Source organism: Corvus hawaiiensis, chromosome 3, assembly GCF_020740725.1.
Source record: "Corvus hawaiiensis isolate bCorHaw1 chromosome 3, bCorHaw1.pri.cur, whole genome shotgun sequence".
Taxonomy (NCBI): domain Eukaryota; kingdom Metazoa; phylum Chordata; class Aves; order Passeriformes; family Corvidae; genus Corvus; species Corvus hawaiiensis.
The window spans coordinates 121,336,064-121,360,581 of record NC_063215.1 but is presented as its reverse complement, the minus strand read 5'-3'; the positions used below and the strand labels follow the sequence as shown (position 1 = coordinate 121,360,581).

General features: G+C 43.1%; 1 protein-coding gene across 9 annotated transcripts in view; it reads right to left on the bottom strand.

Annotated features, from left to right (window-relative positions):
• Positions 1-24,518, bottom strand: part of RIN2 (Ras and Rab interactor 2) — a 68,523-nt gene that overhangs the window by 14,069 nt on the left and 29,936 nt on the right. For 6 of the 9 annotated variants that reach the window (XM_048298021.1, XM_048298027.1, XM_048298023.1 and 3 more), the window contains 6 exons: positions 17,338-17,432; positions 10,439-10,631; positions 10,098-10,209; positions 8,167-8,239; positions 5,758-5,849; positions 1,566-2,687 (listed from right to left, as the gene is read on the bottom strand). In XM_048298021.1, the coding sequence (XP_048153978.1) occupies positions 1,566-2,687; positions 5,758-5,849; positions 8,167-8,239; positions 10,098-10,209; positions 10,439-10,631; positions 17,338-17,432 (1,687 nt within the window). Of the gene's footprint in view, positions 1-1,565; positions 2,688-5,757; positions 5,850-8,166; positions 8,240-10,097; positions 10,210-10,438; positions 10,632-11,477; positions 11,568-16,885; positions 16,909-17,337; positions 17,433-24,518 lie in introns of those variants that run through there. The other 3 variants (XM_048298030.1, XM_048298028.1, XM_048298029.1) reach the window with 3 other exon arrangements.

Sequence of the window (24,518 nt, the reverse complement as noted above, 5' to 3'; positions counted from 1 at the left end):
TGGCGCAGGCCAAAGGCAGTAGGTGACTCAAAAGCAAGTTCTTCCTTTGTTTAAACCAGCCCACTTTATAAATTAATCGTGTTTAGCCACATGATAAAAATCAGACTTTCTGTCCCTGAAGAAAACCAGGGCAGTTTTAGTTGTTGGATTTCATAGCTTATGCTACTCCAAAGCCTGAAACATTTAATAGGAGACAACATTTTTTCCAGTCTTGGGAGACCCACAGTCCGATCAAACCACACCCTTGTGAAATGAAAAGTACACAACAAACCAAGCTTTCACAAAATTACAACCAAACTGCATCTGTATTGCTTTGTCAAATATCCAGCACTCTGCAGAAACCCAGGCAAAAATGCGCCTGCATCCCCCGCTTAATTTGGTGCTTTTTCTTCCATGTAACACCCACCTAACAGTCTTTGTTATTATAGTGAGAGTATTACATGTCTCTGAGTCTCAATATCGAGGACACTCTCCACATTTCTGTATTTGCTTTAGCAGTCCTTGTGACTTTTGCTTGACTTTGTGAAAATGAAGTTGAGGTTATGTGAGAATACTTCCTCTTGGTTGAGGACAGGCAGAATGTCAATATAAAATTACCCTCTAGTCCCAGAGAAAGAAGTATCTGCCAATTTTGCACTGAGCCAACTGTTGGGACACTGGGATATGGAGAAAAACAAGCAAATTAGGACTGAAGTGAGCTCACAAGAAAAGTATTCTGCCCTGAGGCGTGTTTACCTCTTAAATGTGGCTTACAGGCTCTTTTACAAATACTGCTCAGACTCTGCAAGAGAGGCAGCGAGATTTATGCAGCAACAGCAATTTCACTTTTGTGGATACACAAGTCTCTTTCTGCTGTTAAAACATATATTCTAACATATAGCTCATCCACAACCACTCACAAACACATATAAAGGAGTAGTACAGAAAACTGGGGATCAGCAGCCCCTTCTCTCTCTCTCTCTCTCACACACGTTTGTTTTCTAAAGCTCTTACGTATCCTTTTATTTAGTTTCAAGTGCCGGGATAGTACAGCTTTGCTAGAAGTGACTTAAGAATGTCTGGAAGAATCCGATTTATTTCAAAACTAAGTTGTCATAAAATGTCTCTCTGCTCTTAAATGTCACTGGTTCTGAATAAATTCTAGTTCTACAGCTACAATCCATACATTTAGATTTGGCAGTTTTAGACCAAACGCTGAGAACTATGTCAGCCCAATTCAGGGAAAAATATATGTGTGCCAGCAAATAAAGGATTCTCTGTTGTTAACAGTACAGCAGCTAAAAAAGTAATAATCACGGGTAAAAAGTCCACATTGCACTTATTTTAAGGATAACTTCTTATGAACAACTTCGTAGTGTAATCATTTGAAGCCGATAGGGTAATTTGGGGTGGGGACGGGGTGGGGACGGGGGGAGGGGGATGTTGTTTTAAGACTCAAATACTCGGTGGCTCAAGCTCTACTAGCAAAGTTAGCCCCACCTTTCTGAACCGGACAAAGACTATCACTATAAAGACAGATCACACATTTTCACCCTCCCCCCAAAACACAGGACGGTGTTTCTTACCTATTTGGTCTTCAGGAATCAGTGATTCGATTGGGGGATCAAGTTCGGAGCTTTGGGACAAGTAGTTCTTGACTTGGGTCATGAACTGACGAATTGTTTGCAGCATATCAGTGCTCGAAACATGGCACTCCTTGTTTTCTTGGAGAAAGCTGACATAGTCCTGTACTAAGCATCCAAAATAGGTGCGTTTGTCCCGGGACATCTCTGCAATTTTCTTAATCATCCTCTTCTCGGGGGTCATGAAGGAACTGAAAACTCCGCTGACTTTCCGTAGCTGAGATTTCACAATCTTGGGGAGAACAAACGAACTGCTTCTTTTCTTCTTGGGCTTCAAAGGGGGTGCCATGCTCTCTTGGTCACTTTCCCCCTCAAAGTCCTCCAGGCTGCTGTTGGTGTCCCCCTCATAGCCAAAGAGCGGCATGCTCCGATCAAAGTCCAGCGAGTCCGACGAGGAGGTGGAAATGCTCATGTCGCTCAGTCTCTGCCGGCCTCCATTCCACGGGACGTGTGACTCAGAGATGGCAGCCGGCGTCTTTTTGGAAGCTGCTGGAGCTGACTCGGGCAGGGTTTCACCTGGAACAGCAGCTGCCTCGGGCACGCGTGCGGAGCCAGGCCGGATCGCCGCCGTGCTCCGGGAGGCACCGTCCGCCTCGGAGCACACAGCCTGCTTCTTCAGCCGAGGAGGCGGAATCGGGGTGGGCTTGTTCTGCAGCAAATCCAAGCCTCTCTCCTTATGGTTGACTGTTTCTGGCATGCTCGCCTGCTTTATAGTCCTGGAAAGCTGTGGGCTCGTGAGGGTGCTATTAATAGCAGGAGGTGGCGGCCGGGGCGGGGGGGAGCGAGGCCTCGCTGTGCCATTCACGTCTTGAGTTCTCGGGCTCTGCCTTTTCAGACTTCCACTGACATCCTGGCTGTGCACTTTTAAGAAGAGGGGATTAATGAAACACAGCGCTCCGTTGGTCTGGCTGCACTCCAGCTCTGAAGGCGTTCTGGTTCGTATAGAATGCACTCCATTTATAAGGCAGAGCTGGCGTGAGTCTTTGCAAGCACTGTCCAAAGGCACAGGCCTACAGGGAGGTGAAGGATCCGGGGGGTTGCTGTTAGCCAGGGAGCTCCAAAAGTCTGAAAATCATCATTGCATTAACGTAAGAATGCAAAACAGCAGGCAGATGGCTTTCAGAACATTCTGCTCAACAACATCAGTTTAAAGTATCAAGAAATTTAGGCAAGATTTTATTAATTCAAAGGGGCAAAAAAAATCCAAGCGAACCTCTTAAAGCACCCCCTGACATAACTGCATGCTACATTCCTGGGGCTGCTCTTACCCATTTATAAATACCACGACCAATGCATAGCTTCCAATCAGCCCACTAAGCTTAAAATTTAACCGAAAATCAAAGAAAGGAACAGAGACTGTAACATAATACTTTTTACTGGCTTGAGACCGAAATGAACACAAACTGCTCACTAGCATCTCACTCAGGAGCAATAAGGCAAGATTCTCAGCTGGTATTAATAAGCTCACTTCGTTAAAGACAATAGTTGAGAGTATTTACACCAGCTAAAGGCCACTTACGGAAACTCTACAAGTATCTTGGTTCGGTTTCTTTTCCTAGTGAACGCATGAAACTATACATGAAAAGACAGATCACAGTTTGCTGTGGTGCATGCACACATCACCTTCAGCTGTGCAGACCAAGTATTCAAGTGTCTGATAAGGGCACTGGCCTGCTCCCCTGCCTTTGCCATGGGGACGTTTTGCCTGAGGATACAGACATGCAGCAACACATAAAGAGACTGAGTGTGCAGTCCCACACCAGCAGCATGGAAAACCTATGCTACCCCAGCAAGTTGCAGCTGCAGCCTCTGCACTTATCCCAGCAAAGTGGCAGCATGTTTGTGCAACCAAGTCACTGCTAAAGAGCATCGGTTCCTGAAGGTATGACTGAAACCAGATGTGTCCTTGAAGGCAGCAATCATGCTGAAATAAGGGCAGAATACCAGAGGAGGGAGATTTAGTTAAAATTTGCCAATCATGACATGGTCCCTTTTCCCACAGAGTGTCAAGATGCCTCACTGGAGGCAACTGAGCAATGATACCTCGGCCCAACTGCATGAATGTGAAGCATCCACAACAGGTCCATGCCCAGCCACTGTGTCCTGCCTGTGGGGCAGAGGACAGGAAATAGCCCATGGTGACAGGCCACATATATAGACAGGCACAGGCATGTTTCTCTACATAGTCATGCCGTGTTGCTGGTGTTCCCAGCTTCATGACTTCACATCCTGCCTGCAGATCTCTCAGTGCCTGTGCTTGGCACGTGGCTGCTGCAAACACATGTGATATAAGCACTGCTGCAGGTGAAACACAAGGGAGACTGAGAGGGAATCTTATGTTCAGCACATGAAACCGTACAGGTTGGCAACAGCCTTGAAATCTTTACCTTAAGGTCCTCCTGATGCGGGGTTTGATGGGCTACGTGCTGTTGACCTGTGTTGTGCAGCTCTCCCTCTGAGCCTACTGCACAAGAGAGCTCTGAAAGGGAATAAAACCCTGTGCTCACGCACCACGGGATTTTGTGCCTATGTGCTCCTCAAAAAATCCTCACACTTTAAAGGAAGGGCTGTTGGGAGTTTTTAGGCCTCTCTTGAGTCCACAGCATTGAACAGCTGACTTTCTGGTGCGCTCTTTCTGCACGTGGACACCTAAAACTCCATCAAAATCTCAACTTTGTTGCCTGGTTGTAGCTTATAGAAACTGTGATCTTAATCTGGTGTGTATGAGATAATTGATCCCAAATACAGCAATCACACAGACACTGATCCATCAATCTCCTCCTCAGCTTTCAAATGCAGTAGCTAAAGAAAAAACACGCACAATGCAGAGACTGTTTAAGAGCAAGACTAATTCTGCAGCAAGCAGGCCACAGTGCTCTGGGGTACTGGTGACAAAGTGCGGTTAGCCTGGAGGGCTTGATCAACATTATCATTATCATCCCCTCTGGAGAGACTCACCTCGTGTTACTTTAAGGCTCCCCTGGGCCACTGGGAGATGGTCTTCATTACACCGTATCCCAATCAGACTTGTTACTTTCTTTTTGCCATCTCAACACTGACCTCAATAGTACCATATTTGCCTCTACTCCCATGATAATCCATACTTTCACCTGATTACCTAAACTTGCAGACAAGCAGTGCAGAAGTAATTTATCTCCTCTCTAAAACAAACCCTTTAATTGCATTGCTACTGCAGCATACCAAAATGCAAAGCACTGCAATACATCCCCGTGTATGACTTTACTGCAAAGTCCCACCAAACAGTTCAAGAGATCCTCATGCTAACACTGATTTAGAGAGGATCCTTTTCAAAATCAAAGATGATTTAAAAAATCTACTGCAACAAAGACTGCTGACAGTCAATCTTCCCTTCCTGGAAAAGGGAAATGAGGCCACTCAGCACTTTGCTCAGTGTGGAGTTGCTCAATGATTCATCTGGGTGGTGCCCAAGTTTCAAATCCCACCAGGCTTTGCATCCATCTCCTCCGAGCTCAAGGTATGCTTTACAATGAGCCTGTGTTTAGCTGCAGCAGCCAAGCGATGCAAGAACATGTCCTTGCCTTGTCTTTTGGACATGTCCTTGCACTGTCTTTCGGTATCTTAAGAATTTCGCCTAGCCCATGCCCATGGATACATTCTGCAGATCCTATTTACACACTCCTCATTTTCTAAATATGCCACTTCATTGAGGCACTGATCTCAAAATTCACCATTTTAAGTCTGCATGTCAATCTGAACAGAAGTTTTATTAACAGGGAACCTCAGCTCCTACACTCTCCTCACAATAAATTATAAAGCCAGTGCCTGCTATATGAGCACACAATGTTAGGTCTTGGAGCAGAAGCAACATCAACCTCTGTGCGGGGACTGTGAGATTTGCTTTGCTAAAGGGCTGCCCAGAGAGGGGAGAGAAGAAGGAAGAAGGAAACAGCACTAACAAAAATATCACAGAAGGCAGCGAAAGAAGGAAGAGCACCACTCCTTGGCCAGAACAAGGTCTGGCAAGTAAGAGAAACTGCTTTTCTAAATGAAATTTGTATCGTCACAAACCAGTATGAACTATTTACTGATACAGCCTATTTCTTCAAGGTTACAGGAGTGCTACAGGGAAGGACATCTATAGAGAACTACTTACTCAGTCCAAGCTGAGCAATCTCTTCAAGTTCAGCTTCTGTCTTTGCTGCAGCAATTGCATGAGGCAACTTCAGTGTGAATGGAAGGACATCCCTGTTTTCAAAGAAAAAACCATTATGGTTTTCAGCAACATCCATAGCTTTAAAAGCTTTTTTTTTTTTTTAAAACTCTGGCAGTGGCTGATCTCTGATTATTTTCTTCTTGAGCTGTGGCAGGTAGCAAGATCCTGAAACATATAGCGCAGTTAAGCATTACCAGCCCCAGGGCTCCTTTACATTGCAGAGTGCTGTGAAGGGCGAACGACAGACAAGTGCCCGGGACTTTCCACTAGGATCATTTCCACAGAGCCATCCAGTATATTCTGCCTTTCCAAAAGAAGCTTTTACACCTGTTCTTCTACAAGCAGATCAGTGAGATGCAAACGTTATCTGCCCATAATACTTCAACAAAGCTTCTTACTTTCTGAATACACTGTTGACTGCTATTCCAGTTTTCAGAATAAAAATTTCAAAGAGTAGTTGCACAGCTACTCTAAAAATTTCTAAGCTAAGGGTGTGTTGGTACTACTCTATTCTAGGCTGAAGACACTTCATTTAAGAACATTTTTGCAATTTATTCTCTTGTGTGGTTTCACTTCATTGCGTACTAGACATTCACTGGATGTTGCCAAAGGGAGATAGATCCATGAGGAACAGCATATACCAAATCCAGCGTAAAAAACTTTTAGACAGAGATTTTAAGGGACAAAACCAAGCAACTGTATGTGCATTGTACAATCACTGCCATCAACCAATAGTATACCTCTCGCCTGCCCTGTTGGTACCAATACCCTCAAGCAACAGTGCATGCTAAACTGCAACACCTGTAGTAGAAGCACCCATGGAATTCAGACTAAATGAGAATCCTACACAACTGGTGTCAGCACGAATTTTGGTTTTAAGGCTGTGAACAAGCCAACCATCTGCTGTAGCACAGACAGTGGGTCTTTATCACATAAATATTCTCTATGTTGTATGTTAGGTTCTGGAAAAAAGAGGATCTCAGAACTCCACTCACACTCAAATCAGGCATATGCACAAGACAGATACACAAGCTAAAAAGCATTTGAAAGGCACTTTCAACTTGGTACCCACAGACAATACAGAGTCCAGATCATCATCATGGTCTCAATTCAAAGATAATTAAACCCTGACTCCTCATAAAAACTGGTTGGGTACCTCCTGCAAGAAATTCCCTCTCATTTTAGAAAATCCTCCTGGATTTCCTGTGATGTACCAAATGGTAATGTCTCTTTTTCACAACAGCTACCTATCTGCCTCCTTCAGTCTACACAAAGCAACTTTAAGCCCTCAGTGAAAGAAAATGGACAGACTAATGCCAAGAAATCTCTGTGTGCTGCATGATCCTGTAGGCACTTAGAGAGAATTCACCAGAGCCTGGCAAGTGGGCAGAACTGGAAGGGTGACAAGATAAGGATTATCTCCTCATTAAACTAGTTTTAAATGCATTTTCAGCTCATTTCTCATCAGCGTGCTGGCCAATTACCTATGTGGTATCAATGCTGCTTTCAGCACATGCATGTACAGCTCAGCTGAACAGAGGCTGTAGCAAAGGGGTCTAAGATGCTTCTCCACCACAAACAAAACCAGCAAGCACAGCAACCCAAGAGCATCCCACACCAGAAATCAGCACGGTCAGCATGAACTGGCAGCCTTACTTAATGGGCAGTAAAAGGACTGAGACCATCACAGCTGCCTCTCCCTGCTTCCTTCAGAAAGTGTGCACATGTGCAGTTTGGTCGTGTTGTGACCTGTCTGTGCATACATACAAGGCTCAAGCATCAGTCTGGAAATTTTTACCAGTAAACTGAAGTCAAATTGAAAACAAAAGATTAAAAACACCAACTACTTTTTTTTCTGCATACTACCTGGAAAACAATTTTGGCAATCATAAACTGCAAACCTGACAAGGCCATTTTTGTTGTTCACCATTTAAATTGACATCTCTCAGCTGTCATATTCCACATATCTGACATTTTTCCATTTTGCTCCAAAAATTCTTTTTACCAGCTATTCCAAGAAATGGACTCTGCACGTTAGTTTATGGTCATTTTTAAATGAGCCACAGAGCACTTAAGAAAGCATTACAAGATACCAGCTAAAGTAAAGTTTAACTTGGCACCACCTCACAGCTGGATGGGTAAAATCACAGCAGCCTCCCAATAATCAGTATGAAGTAAGACAGAGACACTTGCTTCCGAGACTCACCTCTGATTTCTTCCATTACGTTCTAAGACTACCCAGGAATATTTGCAGATTGGCAACATAAATATCATGCTGAACCAAGTCCTCAAAACTCTTTTTCTCGAGACAGTCCAGCAGATGTGACTTGGAACATAACACCATCTTACCTGCTAATACAGTAGAAAGCAATGAGTCTGAACAAATCAGCAAAACTTATTCCAGACCCCTCCAAGGAAAACGCTGCGAAGAAAGTTACAAGAAAGAATCACACATTAATCCACTATTTCTTTAAAAAGTTTAATAAAACACATCTTAGATTTTTGCATGAAGTTAGTAAGTTATCACCATCAAACTAGCTACTATTTGGTTAAGAGAAAACAACTCTGTAGAGGAGTTCATATCTCTGCTGAAGGCACTCTCAAGAATATACTGATAATCTTGGTGGCTGGTTTGCTTTTGTATTCCAAGCATACAGTCTAATTCCTGTAAAACAGATTGTGTAATGAGGACTGCACAATGTTTTGCTAATAGGCAACAAATCAGTAACTGAGGCTTTGTTTGCCCAGTGTACTAATATACCTAATTTTAAATCTCGTATTTCCTCCTCTTGAATTGCATTCTACTCACTTGTCTTCGCCCCAGGTGTGTAGAACCTAAAGGGAGACAAATTTTCTTTCACTCCCAAGAAAACCTTTTTAACCTGAAGACCCTTAAAAAACTCAGACAATTCTGTTGCATGCCACTGCCTTGCACAGGGGAAGAGGAAGACACGAGCAGTGCCTTTCATTTTTCCCCACTTCATGCCATTGTTTCTTACTGATATAAATACTTGTTCTCAGCAATAATGAGGATCACTTCAGGGTCTCTCTGATGCCAGTAGCAAATCTCACCCAATGGCTACAAAGATCAAGCAGAAGCAGCTCCTAGAGTGAAATGATCCTGATCTTTTTGCCTCTGGTCTAAAACCTCAGCTGTGACAAATGGCTAAAACCATCAGTAAATACTTCCCCCTTGTGGAAAAATTTTGTTCATAAAAGACAATATACAATTATTTTCTAGATGGAAAATGATTAGCAAAACAAGCCTATATAAACACACAGGCCACACTTAGATCAACTATTACTGACAACTTTCTCTTCTCTTTGCCTTGCCTTGCCTGTAACTGGAACAAAAACCAGACACAAAGAATTAACTTCTTGTTCCTGGGGGCAGAGGAGGGAGAGATAAAAAAGGGAAAATTCAACTAAAATTATGTCAGTTTACAAATTGAAATAGAAGATAACTATAGACTCTCTGTTTCAGGGAAGTTTAACTGAAATTGTTGCTAATTTTTTCCAGTTTTCTCTTTCTTGTTAAAACAAAATATTTGTTCCACTTGCAGTTTCAGCACCACATGCACTCACCAGCTGCAGCTTCCTTTTTTCATTCCTAAATCTCAAACTTATTTATCACACCCTCCCTTCTAAAGATATGAGGGCATTACTGGTTCAAAACAATTTGGAGTGCTAACATTTGCTCGTTTCTACCAAAAAAAGAAAGAACAAATATAGTTTTAACTTTAAAAAAAATCATTGATCTTGCAACAGAAAAAGTTCTAAAGGGTTAAAATCCATTTAGCTATTACACTAAAAAAAATCCCCACCAAACCAACAAAAACCAACAAAAAACCAACAACCCATCCCACACCTAAATTGTGGACAGAGAGAGCTCATGACAAAGTTGTATCCAAGAACAGTCCCCTGAGTACAAGGAAATGCAAGGACACTTCATTGAAAACAGACAGGATTACAGCCTGTGTTTCTACAGAAGACACATATGTTTCTAAGAGGATAAAAATAAACGAATTCTGGATTCAGCAAGGTACATTCCAGCTGCAGCAGCCTGAAGCATTTCTGTATATCTGCTCTGCTCCAGGCAGAACATGCCTGACCCACTCCCAGAGCCTACCTCAGAGAGCAAGCAGGACAGGCACCCCATGACGTTACTTGCACAATTTTGGGTATCCTCTGCTGTGGGATTCAGCAGCGTGAGCGCTCCTGCATCCTACAGGGAAAGAGTACCTAACCAGCAGCTGAAAAGCACGTAGCTCACAACTTACTGTATGTGCTTTCTTTTATGGCAAATTCTTTCAGGCAGGACCCACAGTCACTGGACAGACGCAGAGAGATGACTTTCTTCTGCAGCCTTGCAGATTTCCTAACCAGAAATATCTGTTGTGGAGAAGGCAGAAGGACATGGTTTAGGTTCATCACAGATGCTACAGTAAATACAGATAAATCACAAAAGGAACCAGAACAACCTCATGATGTCTGATCTAAACCATACCAGAACTTCACTTGGTCATTACTGTATTGGGTCCAACACCTCGGTGTAAAATGGCAGCAGCACAACATTTGGGAAAGGCAAAAATGTCCTCAAAGAAATTGAGATTCTTCTTACCCCAGGAGGCTGGGCCTGCAAAATTTCCATGGCTTCAGCATCATTCAGACCAAGCTGCAGCCACACGGGGTGAGTATGAAGGAGCTTGTCCAATATGCTTAGCTTGTTGGATAGGCTGTCATATCCAGAGTCCCGGGGGCAGCTTTTTACATCATTTTTCTCAGGAGAGACATTATCCATGTCCTTTATTAGACTGTGGGGGAAAAAAAAAAATTAGACATGCTAACCTCCTATGAACAATCACTCAGGTCAGCAAACAGAATTATCACAAAGCTCATGTTACTGCTGGCACTCTGGGCTGGTACTTCTCCTGCTGAAAATTCATATATTTATGAAATATAATTCCCTTTTAAAAATTCTCTTTAAAGGTTCTCAATTCAAAGCCAGCTTGAAGATAAGCCTTAGCATTCTCCTTTGAGGTTGGAGAAATTCAGCCATCACTTCAGATACAATTGTATGTGCAGATGTGATTGACTGAACATTTCACTTGCTTCCCTTGCTATGCTAACATATGGAAAAGCTTCTCTTCAAGGATATTTATGCAATTCAGATACTTTTATTCCCAGACTGACTGCAAATGCTGCAACCCACAGAAATCTTGCTCTCCCCTGCCTGCCAGAAAAATCCGTTCAATACTCTGATAATGGAGCGACCCACTACCTGTTGGTGGTCATTGCACCAGACACAGGAACTTAAGTCTGTTTGGAGGGAGGGATTATTTTCACAACACAAGTCCACAAATCAGCACCACTTCATCTTATGCCCAGACTACTGTCTCTGCTCCAGCAGCTCTATTGCCTTCACAGCTGCATATCCATCTTTGCTCCCCTCTGCTAAGAGGTCAGAGTGGAAGCAGGTGAGAAGGAGATGGGAAACCCAAGAAAGAAACAAGAAAAACATGTTAAATCCCCAAATAACCCTCCCTAAGGCACAGCTTCCTTAAAAAAAATGTCGTAAGTGGCAGTCACTTTTTATGGTACTCCTGCTAAATTCTGTAAATATTTACTTTTTTTTCCATTTTGCCATGAAAGGTCCTTACCTTGCATTTTAATACTACACCTCCCAGGATCAGAAACAAGTAAAGAATTGTGTATTTATGCTCCAAATTCATTTGGCAGTGGATCGACTCCTATGTGAGAAATAAAGGCTAAGCTAAGTGTGAACGTGGCAAAGTAATGCAAGGTTAAAATTTATTTGGAGTGGGGCATCTAAAGTGACTGCTACGTTCAGTAATGAAGTACAGTTCTTGGAGGCTACAGATACTTGTTATGAAAAATCCAAATAAACAGAATACTTTGAGAACTCCTTTTGTTATGCAAAGCTTCACCATCATCCATATAATACAGAACACCCAGTACAAGTGCACGTGTGTTGCTGGCTCAAATTCCTCATTTTTGACCTAGAAGTACATCCTGTGATTCTCCCATGCTAGAAATCACTCTGGAGCAGTTACTCTGGTAACAGCTTCCTGATGACAATATTTAGGAACAGACGAAAAGCACCCTGCAAGCTCGACTGACTCCCTGAGATGTCAGGCAGAGGATGTGTTCCCCCTACAGACCTTTTCTGTCGCAGAAGAGGCCCTGGGCGGCAGAGGGCAACACAGCTCCACCTCCCCACTGCACACGGTGCAGTTCTTCTGAATTCCATGCTCTGGACAGGCCCTAAGCATCACTAACAGCATTGACCATCCTCATTATCCCAGCTACTGTACCCACAGCAAGTGGGCACAGAGTTCACAAGCACAGGAGCACTGAATACTTAAAAAAGAAACAAAAAGCCTCTCCACCCCCCCAAAAAACCCTGCACCACAGAAAACAAGCCAAACCAAATTAAAACCTACCAACCAAACAACAGAAAAAACCCAACGACCAAACTGCTTTCTTCTAGCTTTGGTCAGCGACTTGCAGCATCTCTGGAGAGGACAAGCAGGGAAAGTAAATGGGGCAGAGAACTTTCACTGTATGATCGGGTAACAACAGGCAAAATCATTTGACTTTTCATTACCTGGATCAATCACCACTACCAGCGTTTGCCTCGTTCTTTTCTCCTCTGTTTGCATATTTATGATGTGATGCTTTTCAGATTTCCAAGGCATCCCAAACACAGATGATTTCCCCCCCTGCCCACAAGCATCAGAAGCTTTTACTAACTGCCAATATGCCCTCGAGGGGCACAAAATACATAGAAACACGTTGGGTGCAGGAGGGAAGTACTGTTTACATCGGTCATGACCAGGTCTGAAACTGCCTCAGTAGGAATGCTGGGTTACCCTTTCAACCAGTCCCAGCAAAGCCTAGTGTCGCAATGGATGAATCTCCAGAAAGTCAAATCAAGAGCCACAAGTGTTTTCCTGAGCTGTACCTCCAGTAAATACTGCTCAGAAACTTCCCACTCACCCTCAGTGCCAGTCAGCTGCACTACAAACCAAAGGGAGCTGTGGCAAAGTGCAAGTTATACACAAATGCTGGCTGCAAGCTTAGACAGATAGAAATTATTTCCATTCCTTGTCAGGAGGTGAAAACTAAACATGCTGCAGGGGGAACATGTCCAAGAGGGAAAAGTGTTCTGCCTACTAAAGACAGCTACACCACATTCAAAAGAAGGTGTGTGACTGGTATGAGCTAGAATGCCTGGCATTGCTCGCTACCACAAGACCACCTAAAGCTGGCAAGAGTTTGCACAGGCATGTAGGGTCGCGATGTTCCTCCTTGGTAGGACTGGCTTCATGTTGTCCCTCACCCCCTACACCATTATAAATTGGAAGATCAATTTGACTGGGGAGCTGTCAGGTTTTTGGAACCTCCAGGCACTTACATGCTGAGATCCAAGGAGGAAACTCTCTGACCTACATACACTACAGGCACCTCCTTGCTGCAGCTGTTTCTGCTCCCTCAAAAAATAAGCTGAAGATTATGAATCTCTGATCACCACCAGAATTTCTGCCACTCCTAATCACTAATGGTTCAAACAACACCGATGCAACTTGGCTGAATCAGCACTAGAATGTTACTGCGATCTGTGATGAAACACACAGGAATAGGCAACACTTAAGAAAAATTATTTCCTATAGCCAAATAATAAAGAAGGAGGCAGAGAGAAAGATCTATCCTGGGTAACTCCGGAAAGAGCACACCTTGGAAAAACCGCACCTGGCAAACCACATACAACCTATGAGAAGCCACTTCCCAAGGCCTGGGAGCAAATGCATAAAAAAACCCCACTGGTGTGTTTTGACAGCCTATTTGCAGCGGTCTAGCACTACTGAGCATCATATTCCCAGTTTGCTTTTTATTCTTAAAATAATTTTAATTAATGATCTGGGCATTAGACATACAGGCAAACCCTGATACATGGGAGTTCTTGAAATTTATCACTTCTTAAGAGTTAAGACCAAAATTTTTTGGGGCTGGGATGTGTGTGTTACTACTTTGGAAACAATTGCATGGAAAGAATAACCGCTGGAATTTATGAACAACGGATTAACTCAAGTGTACAAAATAAGGGTAAGAAGTTGCTGTGACCTAAATGCTAGCAAAATACGCTGTATTATACAACAACTAAATTAGTCTCCTGGTTTTACTTTTGAGTTGGGGGATGTTTGGTTGGTTGGTCTGTGTTATTTGTTTGGGATTTTCAAAAAGACTCCTGATATAAGACAATCTGACCAGGTCACGTTAAACTCAAAACTGAAACACAAATTAGCCTTGATAGATGGTCTGCTTTAATGCAGGGCTGCAACATGATCATCTTCAGTGGGAAAGGAGTTCCAACACTACTCACAATGAACTAAAGAAAACACATGATTCATGCAAGTTTCCTTAGATTTGAAAATACCCATAAACGCGTGGGAAGAGAGGTAATTGCCAAGATAAACAATGCTGTGCTGCATCCTGATTAGACTTAGATCACAGTAAAAAATACAAGGCACAGGTTGAAGCCTGTAACCACGATGATCCTTGCTCATGATGTGAACCTTGCTCCAGTCCCACCGAAGTTAAACCACCACAGAGTTAACTCAGTTTGACCATCCACTGCAAAATGCCTGGGTTTCTGTAAATCCTGCAATCTAACAGCTCTTAATCACCCCAGCCTAGTCTGTACAGTCATACTGAACATCAGCTGGGAGGGGCATAAAGCCACTGGGAACTTCCTCCTGCATCCCACTACAGCTAAAAGAACAGGACAAGGCGGCTGGGAAAAAAGGTTGTTGGATACTTGCCTACCTGTCAACAGCAACAGAAGTGGTTCTCTGTGCAAGACAGAAGGTGGCTCTACTGAAGTTAGTAACTGCTGTGGAAAAGACAGCGGCATGAGGGCTGTGCAGTGCAGGACACAAGGCAAAGCTCTGCCCGTGTTCCTTCCACAGTAAGAGAGCAGGAAGGGAATAAGCTGCTGCAGCTGCCACCACCAGCAAAGCATCCCTGAACCATTTCACAGGCACCAAGTGCCCCGGGAAGCCTGGAGTTTTACAGCCCTCCCTACAGAGGGAAGCAGGAAGCGTTGGCCCCCTCACAGACATTCACACAGACATGCAGGGGGCCTGGGGCCTCCTGAAAGATCATCCAGGTGCATCCAGGTGCCACCAGTCCTGTCCCGCAGGCTCCTGGGCTGCCATTGCATGCAGATGCTCTCTGGTCACTGGAAAGGCAGGACAGAAATCTGTCCCACTCGTTCCCTTTTCTGAAAACCCTGCTCATTTGCATTATTGAGATAAATGTCTGCACTGGGAAAAGTCCAGGCATCAAAAAAGTGGAATACTGAAACAATCCTCCTTAAAACACATTTTTGCAAGCCTTTTTTTTTTTGGCCTGGCTTTTATATATTTACAAGCCAAAGCGGTAAGCCCTTGAACCATTGTTGATATTACTTGGGCCATATATATTAAAAGGAGAGAGGAGCCCAAAATAAAACTGGGGTGAGGAGTGTAAATCTGAAAGTCACCACATAACCACAAAAAAACCTCACACCGCAATACTGAGGCTGCAGACATGCAGTTTCATGTCCCTGTTTTTCTGAATTCAGCCGAGAGCTCTGCAACTGCTGCCTTTCCAGAACTGCTCCGGGTGTCTGTGGATACCTGCTAAGGTGGAAAAAGAGCGAGGAGAATGGACACTGAGCTCAAATTTCCCTAGATGCAAATCCAAGGGTCATATCAAGATACCAACTTCTGAACAGCAGAACACGCAATAAGAAGAGCAAGCTACATTAATTGCCAAGTTTTAAATTAACTACAAAGAAATAAAGTTATGACAGTAAACACAGCCTTGTGAGGTGTCTAGTTTAAACAAGAACTCTGGAAAACTTTTGTTGAAATTACTATAATCTTGCTCTGTAGCTCTATTAAAAAAAAAAAAAAAAGGTGCCAGTGCACAACTAAATTACATAATTTACCAACTTTGATACAATTTCTTCCTTGCACAGAAGCATGCAGTTCAGAATTTTGTAGTCACAGAAGGTTTGACTTTAGCTTATTTACTCAGACTTCATATTTCACATTATCATCTTGAAGTGACATAAATAATTTTTTTTTTGGATGGCTATTATTATTTTTCATAGAAATTGCATTCTTGACTTTTTTATATTAGGTTTACTTACTTACATATCTTAAACCAAAATATATTTTGCAGTCGAGATTAACAAATCAAGATTAAAAATCCATTTAAAAAATCAATAAAAAGAAAACCCATGATCTGTAAAATGGGGAGGAGGTTTTGTTGACTATTTCCAGCTAAGTGCTTCCACCAAGATTTTAAAATCAGTAGACCTTAGCCGTTCATGCATATGATGTATTCAAAGATACAAGAATCCTTTTCTTAACTGAAAATTAGCTGATGATGTCTGAAGTTAATTAGCTGAATTCACAAAAAGAAAGTATCCTTTCTGCCCCTGCAAAAGAACTGTGCTCTCAAAAGCTTTAAAAGTGAATAATGTTCAACCAGGGCCACAGCCAGCGACTTTAATTAGTTCAACTGTCTTACTTCTTTACCACTTGGGAAACAAAGGTGCTGCTTAATGTTTTTTTAAATAATCTAAATATGCTTTGTAGTAAGTTCTAGCAGATGTCAATAGAATTCATAGGAAGAAAAAGAGCTAAAATCTTGAATGTAATTTTAAATAATAATTTTCCACTTCATTAACTCACTGCTAGAAGAACAAAGCCCACCAGCTCCAGAGCTGGCCAAGACCATGCAGTCAGATAAAACACAATGCCTACACTGGTTGCTCTCCTCTTACCACAAATATTTCAGATCCGTTCTCTTGTTAACACAATGATTAAAATATTAATTATCCTCCAGATGCCAATTTAGCAGATGTTACTGGGCAAGCAAAGCCAAAATGCTGGGATTCCACTCTGCCCACTTAAAGGTACAAGCTTAAGATGACAATTTATTTTTTTTATTTGCAAGCTACTCATATATAACTTAACTTAAACACATAACCCACCTATGCATCAGCTCACAGCAGTCAATATTTTACTTCCTAACCTGAGAACATAAATAAATCATGTTATTGTATCTTGAACCTTCAAAGAGCCACTTGAAGCCGTGAACATTTTGTCTTTACAGCGTGAAAGCAAAGCTGTGCCACAGACAATGGTAAAAATCTTAGCAGTTCCCTGCTTTAGACATTCATCAGTATCCAAGTTTTTTAACAAGGAAGTAGAAGTGAAGATCGGTTGAAGTTAGAAGATATTAAGGCAAATACACCAAACAACTGAGTCTCTGGGCACTCCTGCACAAAGGCAAATTCCTTAGATCAAGAGCAAGATTATCTACACATCCTATGCTGCCAGGGAGAAAAGTGCTAGGACAACAGCCACCCAAGAAGACAGCACAATGAAAACATTCCTGTCATGGTAGACCCTCCAGAACTATGAAAAGAAACATTTTAATCACCTTCGCCAATCAGCAGATTCATCTTCCACTGTGAGATCTGTCTGTACCATCTCCTGTTTCAGTTCTCCGATTTCTGAGGCAATTGTGTCAATGAGCTAGAAAGGGACAAAAATAGTATGACATCAAGTGAGTGGAAGAGGCGTGGAAAAGAAGCCGGGGCAAGTTTAGTCACCAGAGATTACAAACTTTTCTTTTTTTTGTAAAATCGCATCCTATTTGGACTTCCCCTTGCAAAGGAACAAGTAAGGGTTGGGCCCATGTATAGTGGTTCTTGGAGGAAGAATAATTCCTGTTTTGTGCCAGTACAAAACCTTCCAGGTTGTCTAGCCTTTTAATTTAAATGGAATAAATTTGCAGCCTCTATGCATTATAAAACATCTTACAAAAACTAAATTATTCAACTGTTCATAGCATTTACTTTTTCAATAAAAAAAAAAAAAAAAATTAGAAGAGTTCCATCCGCAAGAGTTCTGTTTCAGAAGGGACACTAAGCCAGCATTATGATACCGTGGAGGATGAAAAGCAATGAAGCAAGAAGGGAATGTGTGGCTGCTTTTCACATGAGGTTTTGGACTCCACTTGAAAACAACAATTCAATTTAAAAAGAATTGCCTTGCAGCCCTTCGGCTCGGGCAGAACCCCACCCGGATTCTGGGTATGAGGGCAAAAACTCATTTTAAGGTGGGCACGGTTAGCACTAAGGTTGTATCCTGAGAAATGCAGAATTTGCTACCCAGAGTTCTGGGAAACATTTTGTTGAGCAGAAACCAACCATGAAGTTTGCAAAGCATGCTCTCTTGGGCACTTCCTTGTAGCCAACGTATCAGGTTTGCTTATCACGCCACACCATGACAGCCTTTATATAAACCCTGGGAGGGTTCCCTCTCTCCTGCCGGGAGGGAACCTAATGAAAGGTCTGCAGTGATGCAGTGATCTCTTCCACCACCCCTGCACATCACAGCAAACAAAAACCCTGGCACATGAAGCAAAACCAGCTTTGCAGTCCAAGTCAGAACAGTCTTCACAGCCACCCAAAAGGTAATGAGCTCGAGTCCCACTCAGTGCAGGCAACTCAGTACAGCAGCATTTCAAAGAATTGCAGGCATCATCTTCCTAAATTGTTATATTGGAAGTTTTCCTCCACCTCAGGAATTCACACTCTCCTTTGCTGTGCAGCATTATTCCAATCAATTCAAAAGAAGTTTTAGTCTCTGCTTACAACTGGCCAACTCCAGTAAACAGACCTTATGTAAGAATGAATTACCATTATCCACACCATAAGGGCTTCTTTCTGTCCAAGTCATAGCTCCCAGTGTTGGAAATGATACAAAATTTAACATTTTTTACATAACTTTAGTCAGGGGTTTTGTTCTCCTTTGCCCAGGGGGAAAGGAATTGAGGTTTCTTTTCAAAGGATTGTTTCACCACTCAGGCCTGATGAGCTTAACATCTCAACAGACTGGGAGTAGCACAGAAGATACACAAAAGATAATGACCATTAACAAACATCAACTCCAAACATCACCCCTGGCATGGTCCGAGACATCTGGTTAGGATGAGAGCCTAATTAACATGGAAGGCGAAGGGATCAATAACCAGTAGGAAACCAAATACGAAGACCTTGGGACTAATGAACATTGAGCCAATTAATTTTTCCGGGTTTTGACTGTATGTGAACAATCTAGTAAAGAGTTACGTGTGATGGAATGATTTTCTCTGCATAACCCACGCAATGTGTGGATGAAATTATTTCTGTTGCACATCCTGGCCAGAATAAAGTAATGCCTCAATTCTCTTACACTAAAAATTGTTGGAGAGTGTTTTTTCCGCAGTTTCGGTGACACCAGACGTATGTCCTACCGGCATTGCAAAGACCTTCCAGCTGCTGACTCTCAAACACCCCTGAGTCACTGCAGCCAGATGTGAGCAATGCCTCCCTGACAGTGAGAAGGGGCAGCCAGAGGAACCCAGGCCAGCCTCAGGGAGCAGCCGGAGGAGCCCAGGCCAGCCTCAGGAACCCAGGCCATCCTGATGGAGCAGTCTCTCCGCACCCCCCAAACACTGAGTGCTGCTGAGCACAGGTCATTTCATCCCTCCTTTTGGATAAGGGGTGAATCCAGCCCCCACACTGGCTTTACACGGTGAAAAATCCATGTGACACTGCTGTCCAGTGGGCCTCACTAGAAAGCCATTGCATGCCCAGTGCACGGTGTCTGACCATGGCTACAGGCAGCAGCATCCCCTCAGAGTGGGGAACTAAGGTTACCAGAGCAGCCCTTTCACTGAATTAGCAGTGTAACTCTACCGCCAGTGCTGCATGCACCGGTCAGCCCGTCTGGTCCCCTTCTGCAGGGCCCAAAGACAGCACTGAAACCAGGGGAATTACTCCCAGCTCCTTCCATTTTGTGCAATACGGTAAAACCTAAGGCCAGTCACACAAGCACCTTAAAGACAGTCAGTCTCAGAATAATCAAGCTGGAATTGGCCATCCAGTAGTCTTCAAGGGATCATCGTTGGTCAACTCTGCACGGCAACAGAGGTGTCTCTTTCAGCAGCCCTCCTTCAAACACGTTAAGATTCTGCTTAAGATTCAAGCAGAGCAAGAGAGACTGCTTGGAAATTTGCTGGCCATCCACACAGAGAAGCTGACCAGAAATGAGGAGTGCTGCAACCAGCTCTGGGCATGTATTCTCCCTGTTGGGGATCAAGGTGCCTTGGAGTGGTTGTCAGCAGAGCCAGTTGTGGGTGAATCAGAAGGGGTGAATTTATGCATTGCCAGCAAAGCACCCCTGCAAAGCTGCTTCAGCTGGCAACTGTATGAAAGCTTGAGCTGCTACTCCCTGGGATTCAGCTCCGCACAAGGAGCTCCTCTTCATGGGCAGCAGCACCTCAAGTCTTGGCATCCCTAAGACCAACTGGGGCCATAAAGATTCATCACAGTGGTGTGCCCTGTTCTCTGACACATCTGCAGAGACTAAGTGTCTCTCACAGGCGAACAGTCTGCACAACAAAGGAGCTTTTCAGCACCTCTCCCTGCAAAGCATACAATGTATGAGCTCCCCAGAGGCGTCCATGTGTTTGCAGCCACCTCCTCTATGCCCGCCTTGCTGTGTCGCTACCTGGCTGCCAACCGAGTTACCTGCGTTAGCGGGCTTTGACCAGAGCTGTGACAAAACCCACCTCCCTCCCAGCAGACAAAATCTCAGGGAGCTACAGCAAAGAATTCTAATCCAAACTGTACTAACAGCGAAGTAATCTTAATGCTTTTGAATTTCTACGCCTGCCTCGAAGAGAACGCTGCAGAAATTATCATCCCTGAGAGGAATTCTTCCATGTTTAGCATCTTTGCTTCTTTTTCTAAAGAGAACTTACACAAGATGGCATGTTTCAAGCAGCCTTCAGCTCACATTCTATTCTACAGGCTAAATTTCTTGGGTATACCACATATCCACCATGAGAAATCAGTCTTTCCTTAGTCTCTGAAAAGTCAGTACATCCTGGACAAGGAAACTAGGTCAAAGTGTGGCATCAAATCCCAAGGTGACCTGCAAAGCTCCCCAGGATGGAACACCCACGGCAACCCAACCGGGACCTACCACCTGCCACTGTGTACTCCACCTGAACTAAAACACCGCTCTCTAGGAAGAAACTCCTCATTTTTTGCTAAAATAAACCACCAATATTTCCTGCAATTTCCAACTATTTTCCTTAAATTCTCTTTAACGACAAAAAAAAGTTGCTCTTCTCTTGATGTAAAACCAGAAAGTCTTACGGAGTTGCACCATTTGTGAATGCTTGCAATTAGCTGGCACATACTGTTACAAGGGCATTTTTCTATCAAACAACGTAAGGTGCACTCATGATTTTATGACAGCATTTCCCAGTATTTGGGGTCAATGACACATCTGGTGATTATACAGCGCACTTGATGCACGCACAATTAGCATCACACAAGATGAGCTGTTAATAACATGTTTCTACAAAATGCAGGAAGGATCCTGGGTATGTACTATTATTAGCTCCAGCCCTGAGGAAACAAGCAGCAGAAGAAGGCTCTGCCTTTTTAGTGCAAGGCTAAGAATACTGGAATTCTTCAAAGAGAGTTCTCTATTTGCAACAAGTGTGGTACCTCTTTGGCTGGAAATAATGGGAAAACTCATTCCTTTGTTTCAACAGACTTGACAGCAACATAGCAAGAAGCAATTTCCAAAGAAAAATGCAACTGAAGTGGATGGATACATTTGTCAGGGGCCATTGTTAGTGTAAAACAGCATCCATGAGCACAAAGACATAAAAGTAATCAGAAGATATCTGTTGTGGACTGTTTTAGGTCTGTGAAATAGCTATTACTCAGCTTTGCTGTAGGAGGAGGAGGTTTACCTGAAAAATGCATTTGGAAGTATGACATCTTCTCAGATGGTTAATTACTTAGTATTTTTTAAAAAACAAAATTAAAATGAGATCTTACAGAACATGACAAAACAGCTATTTTTTGTGTCTAGTGATTTTCCTTTGGGATTTATTCCTGATAAAGCACTGCTCTTTAAATTCAAAAGACACTACAGTATAACCACTGTAAAGCCAAAAAATAATCATGACTCAGGCAGCATGAATTCACACAGCAGCCCAGAACAGTATTGCCTAACCAAATCTATCCTAAACATTAGATTGCCAAATACCTATGTACTAACTGTTTATATTCCTAACATCCATGAACGAAATCATGAAATGCAAACATCTTAAACCACAACATTTCCTTTCACAATGTACCACACTCTGCTTTTGTCAATTGATTCTGAGCTCAACAAGACTGAGCTCAGCTTTTGGGAGCTGGCAAGGGTGACAGTGAAACTCCTACATACGGACCACAAACACAGCACCTCAGCACCCCAGCATTCTCTCACCACAACTCATCTATTTTGCTCTGCATCTTTCAGGATGTCATACAAGCAGCAAAAATCAGAGTCACTGTTCATCAGAAGTGTTCAGTGTTCATCAGAAGCAACCCACCCCCAAGGGGCTCCAGTCACACTTGTGAAGCTGCTCTGTTAACACTCACATCACTGCCATGCATCAGGGAAAGCACGTGCCCAGGACCAGACACAGACAGCGCCTCTCCCAGAAGCCCAGCATAACCACAGCTCTTCTTACTCACTTGACTTGAAGAGTTTCCTGCTCCCAAGAAGAAGACAGGTGGCTTTGATTTGATGTATGTTCCAGGACATTTTAAGAAAAAACTGTGTGACAACTGAATTCCTACTTTTTGTGTTGAAATATAAGTAAGCTTGTACAGAGAATTAATGAAACTTCCATCCTTCTGAGAATGCACTGAAAGAGTGAGCCAAGATGACCACTGCACAATGTTTCCAAGCCCTGAGATTTACAAGAGCTTGAGAGGAAAAGATAAGATGGGTGCTTCTAATCTGGCAAGGGGACATGGGCTGAAGACAGCGAGATCAGTATCAGACTGGACAAATGAGCCTCAGCACTTACCATTCCCCCTTCCTGCCAGCATCTCATTTTTCATCCTTTCTGGAGACCTGCATCCTCTTTGGCATCACATCTTTTCCTTCCTGTTTTGATAAGCAGAACGTAGCAACCCTCACAGAGGGCCCTGTGTGATGAGGTGGCCAAGTGCCAGAGACAAGCCGAACTGGGAACGCTGCTTCTGGACTTGTGCAAGCCTCTGAATACAATCCAATATTTTGATACACGGCTGCAAATTCTGGTTATTTTGCACAGTGAGCTATGAATTCTCAGGGCCACTGACATTGTTCAGTGTCTTACTCATCAGAAACAAAGTTTTACCCGATGCTTGGTTTTGGAACAGAAAAGTTTTACTGGTGTGAAACCTCTGATGCCAGTTCAGTAAAAACTGGAACATTCTGATGAGAAGGAGGATGATTCAGTAAAGAGGATATTTGTCAGAGACATATATTCAGCCCTTTGCCTTACCACATGCTCTCTCTTGTAACCACTGGCAAGCTGTTCACTCCCAGGATTATCCAAGACGAACCCCATCTTTGCCTCATTTTTACTCTTTGCTGGCTCTGAGCACTCACTAAGCACAAGGTATAAAGAGTCCACAGAACTTAGCCTCTGAAACTACAGACTTCTGCTCTGTGTAAAATGGAGACAGTACTGTTTTCCTTGCATACTAACAGTCAAAAGAATGGCCACGAAAAAACTAAGAGATGGTTAGAAGCTGCAGCAATGAGAACTACTTAAGAAACAGGAAAAAAAAAAAAAGATTAATTTGGAATTTCCCACTGGCATTTGTCAGCGATTTTTCTGGCAAATGTTGCTGAGAATGGTAAGATACTCCCTTAAGAGGATTTAAGAGCCCTGAGAATCTGCCTACCAGCATGGTAAAGGTTTCTTAGGCAACTGCAAAGTAACAAGAACAACATGAGAGCCATGTGCAAGTACATTGCACAGTCTGTGCCTGTGGGAGCGCATTCTGAAGAACAGATCGGCAGGGATAAAAGGCCATATCTTAATTACTAGGTCTCCTAAACACAGACAGACAAGGCAAATTAAAAAAATGTAAACTCAAAAAATCTGATGTGCCAAGTATTTTGCTTGTTCACCAGCTCAGCTGTAGCAAACAAATGTAACTGCTGTCACATTTCTACTCACACGGGGGAGGGAGAAAAAAAAGGTAATTTCACTGAACACCCACGAACTACCAGGTGCACTGCACCCAGGCTGGGCACACTGACTGCCTGCAGCTTCCAATCCGAATCTGTGTGCTCAGAACCATGGTCCAACAGTGCAACTGCCCAGGGATAGTGAGAGGTCTGGAAAAGTATCTCGGAGACATCTTTTTCCCTGCCAGTCAGTCCTTAAGAAAACTTAGGACCTTAGTTTTCTGACAATGTTTCTTGAAATTGTGCAGGCAGACTCCATTTCTAATCACTTAGAGTAACTGCAACGCCATCATCATAAACAAAACAGCTGTTCCAGCATCTATTCTCTACACAAGAACTACACAAGGAGATCCCAAAGGACTGCAGAAAATGACTAGGTGCTTGCTTACAGTCCCAAGTGACATCAGGAGTCCTTCAGCATACAGGTAAGAGACAACCTAGAGATATTTCTTGGAACTGAGACAGTTCCTTGCTGTGATTTGAAAAACAGGGCTATTCTCCCTATTTGGCTGTGGAGTGCTATCAACAAGC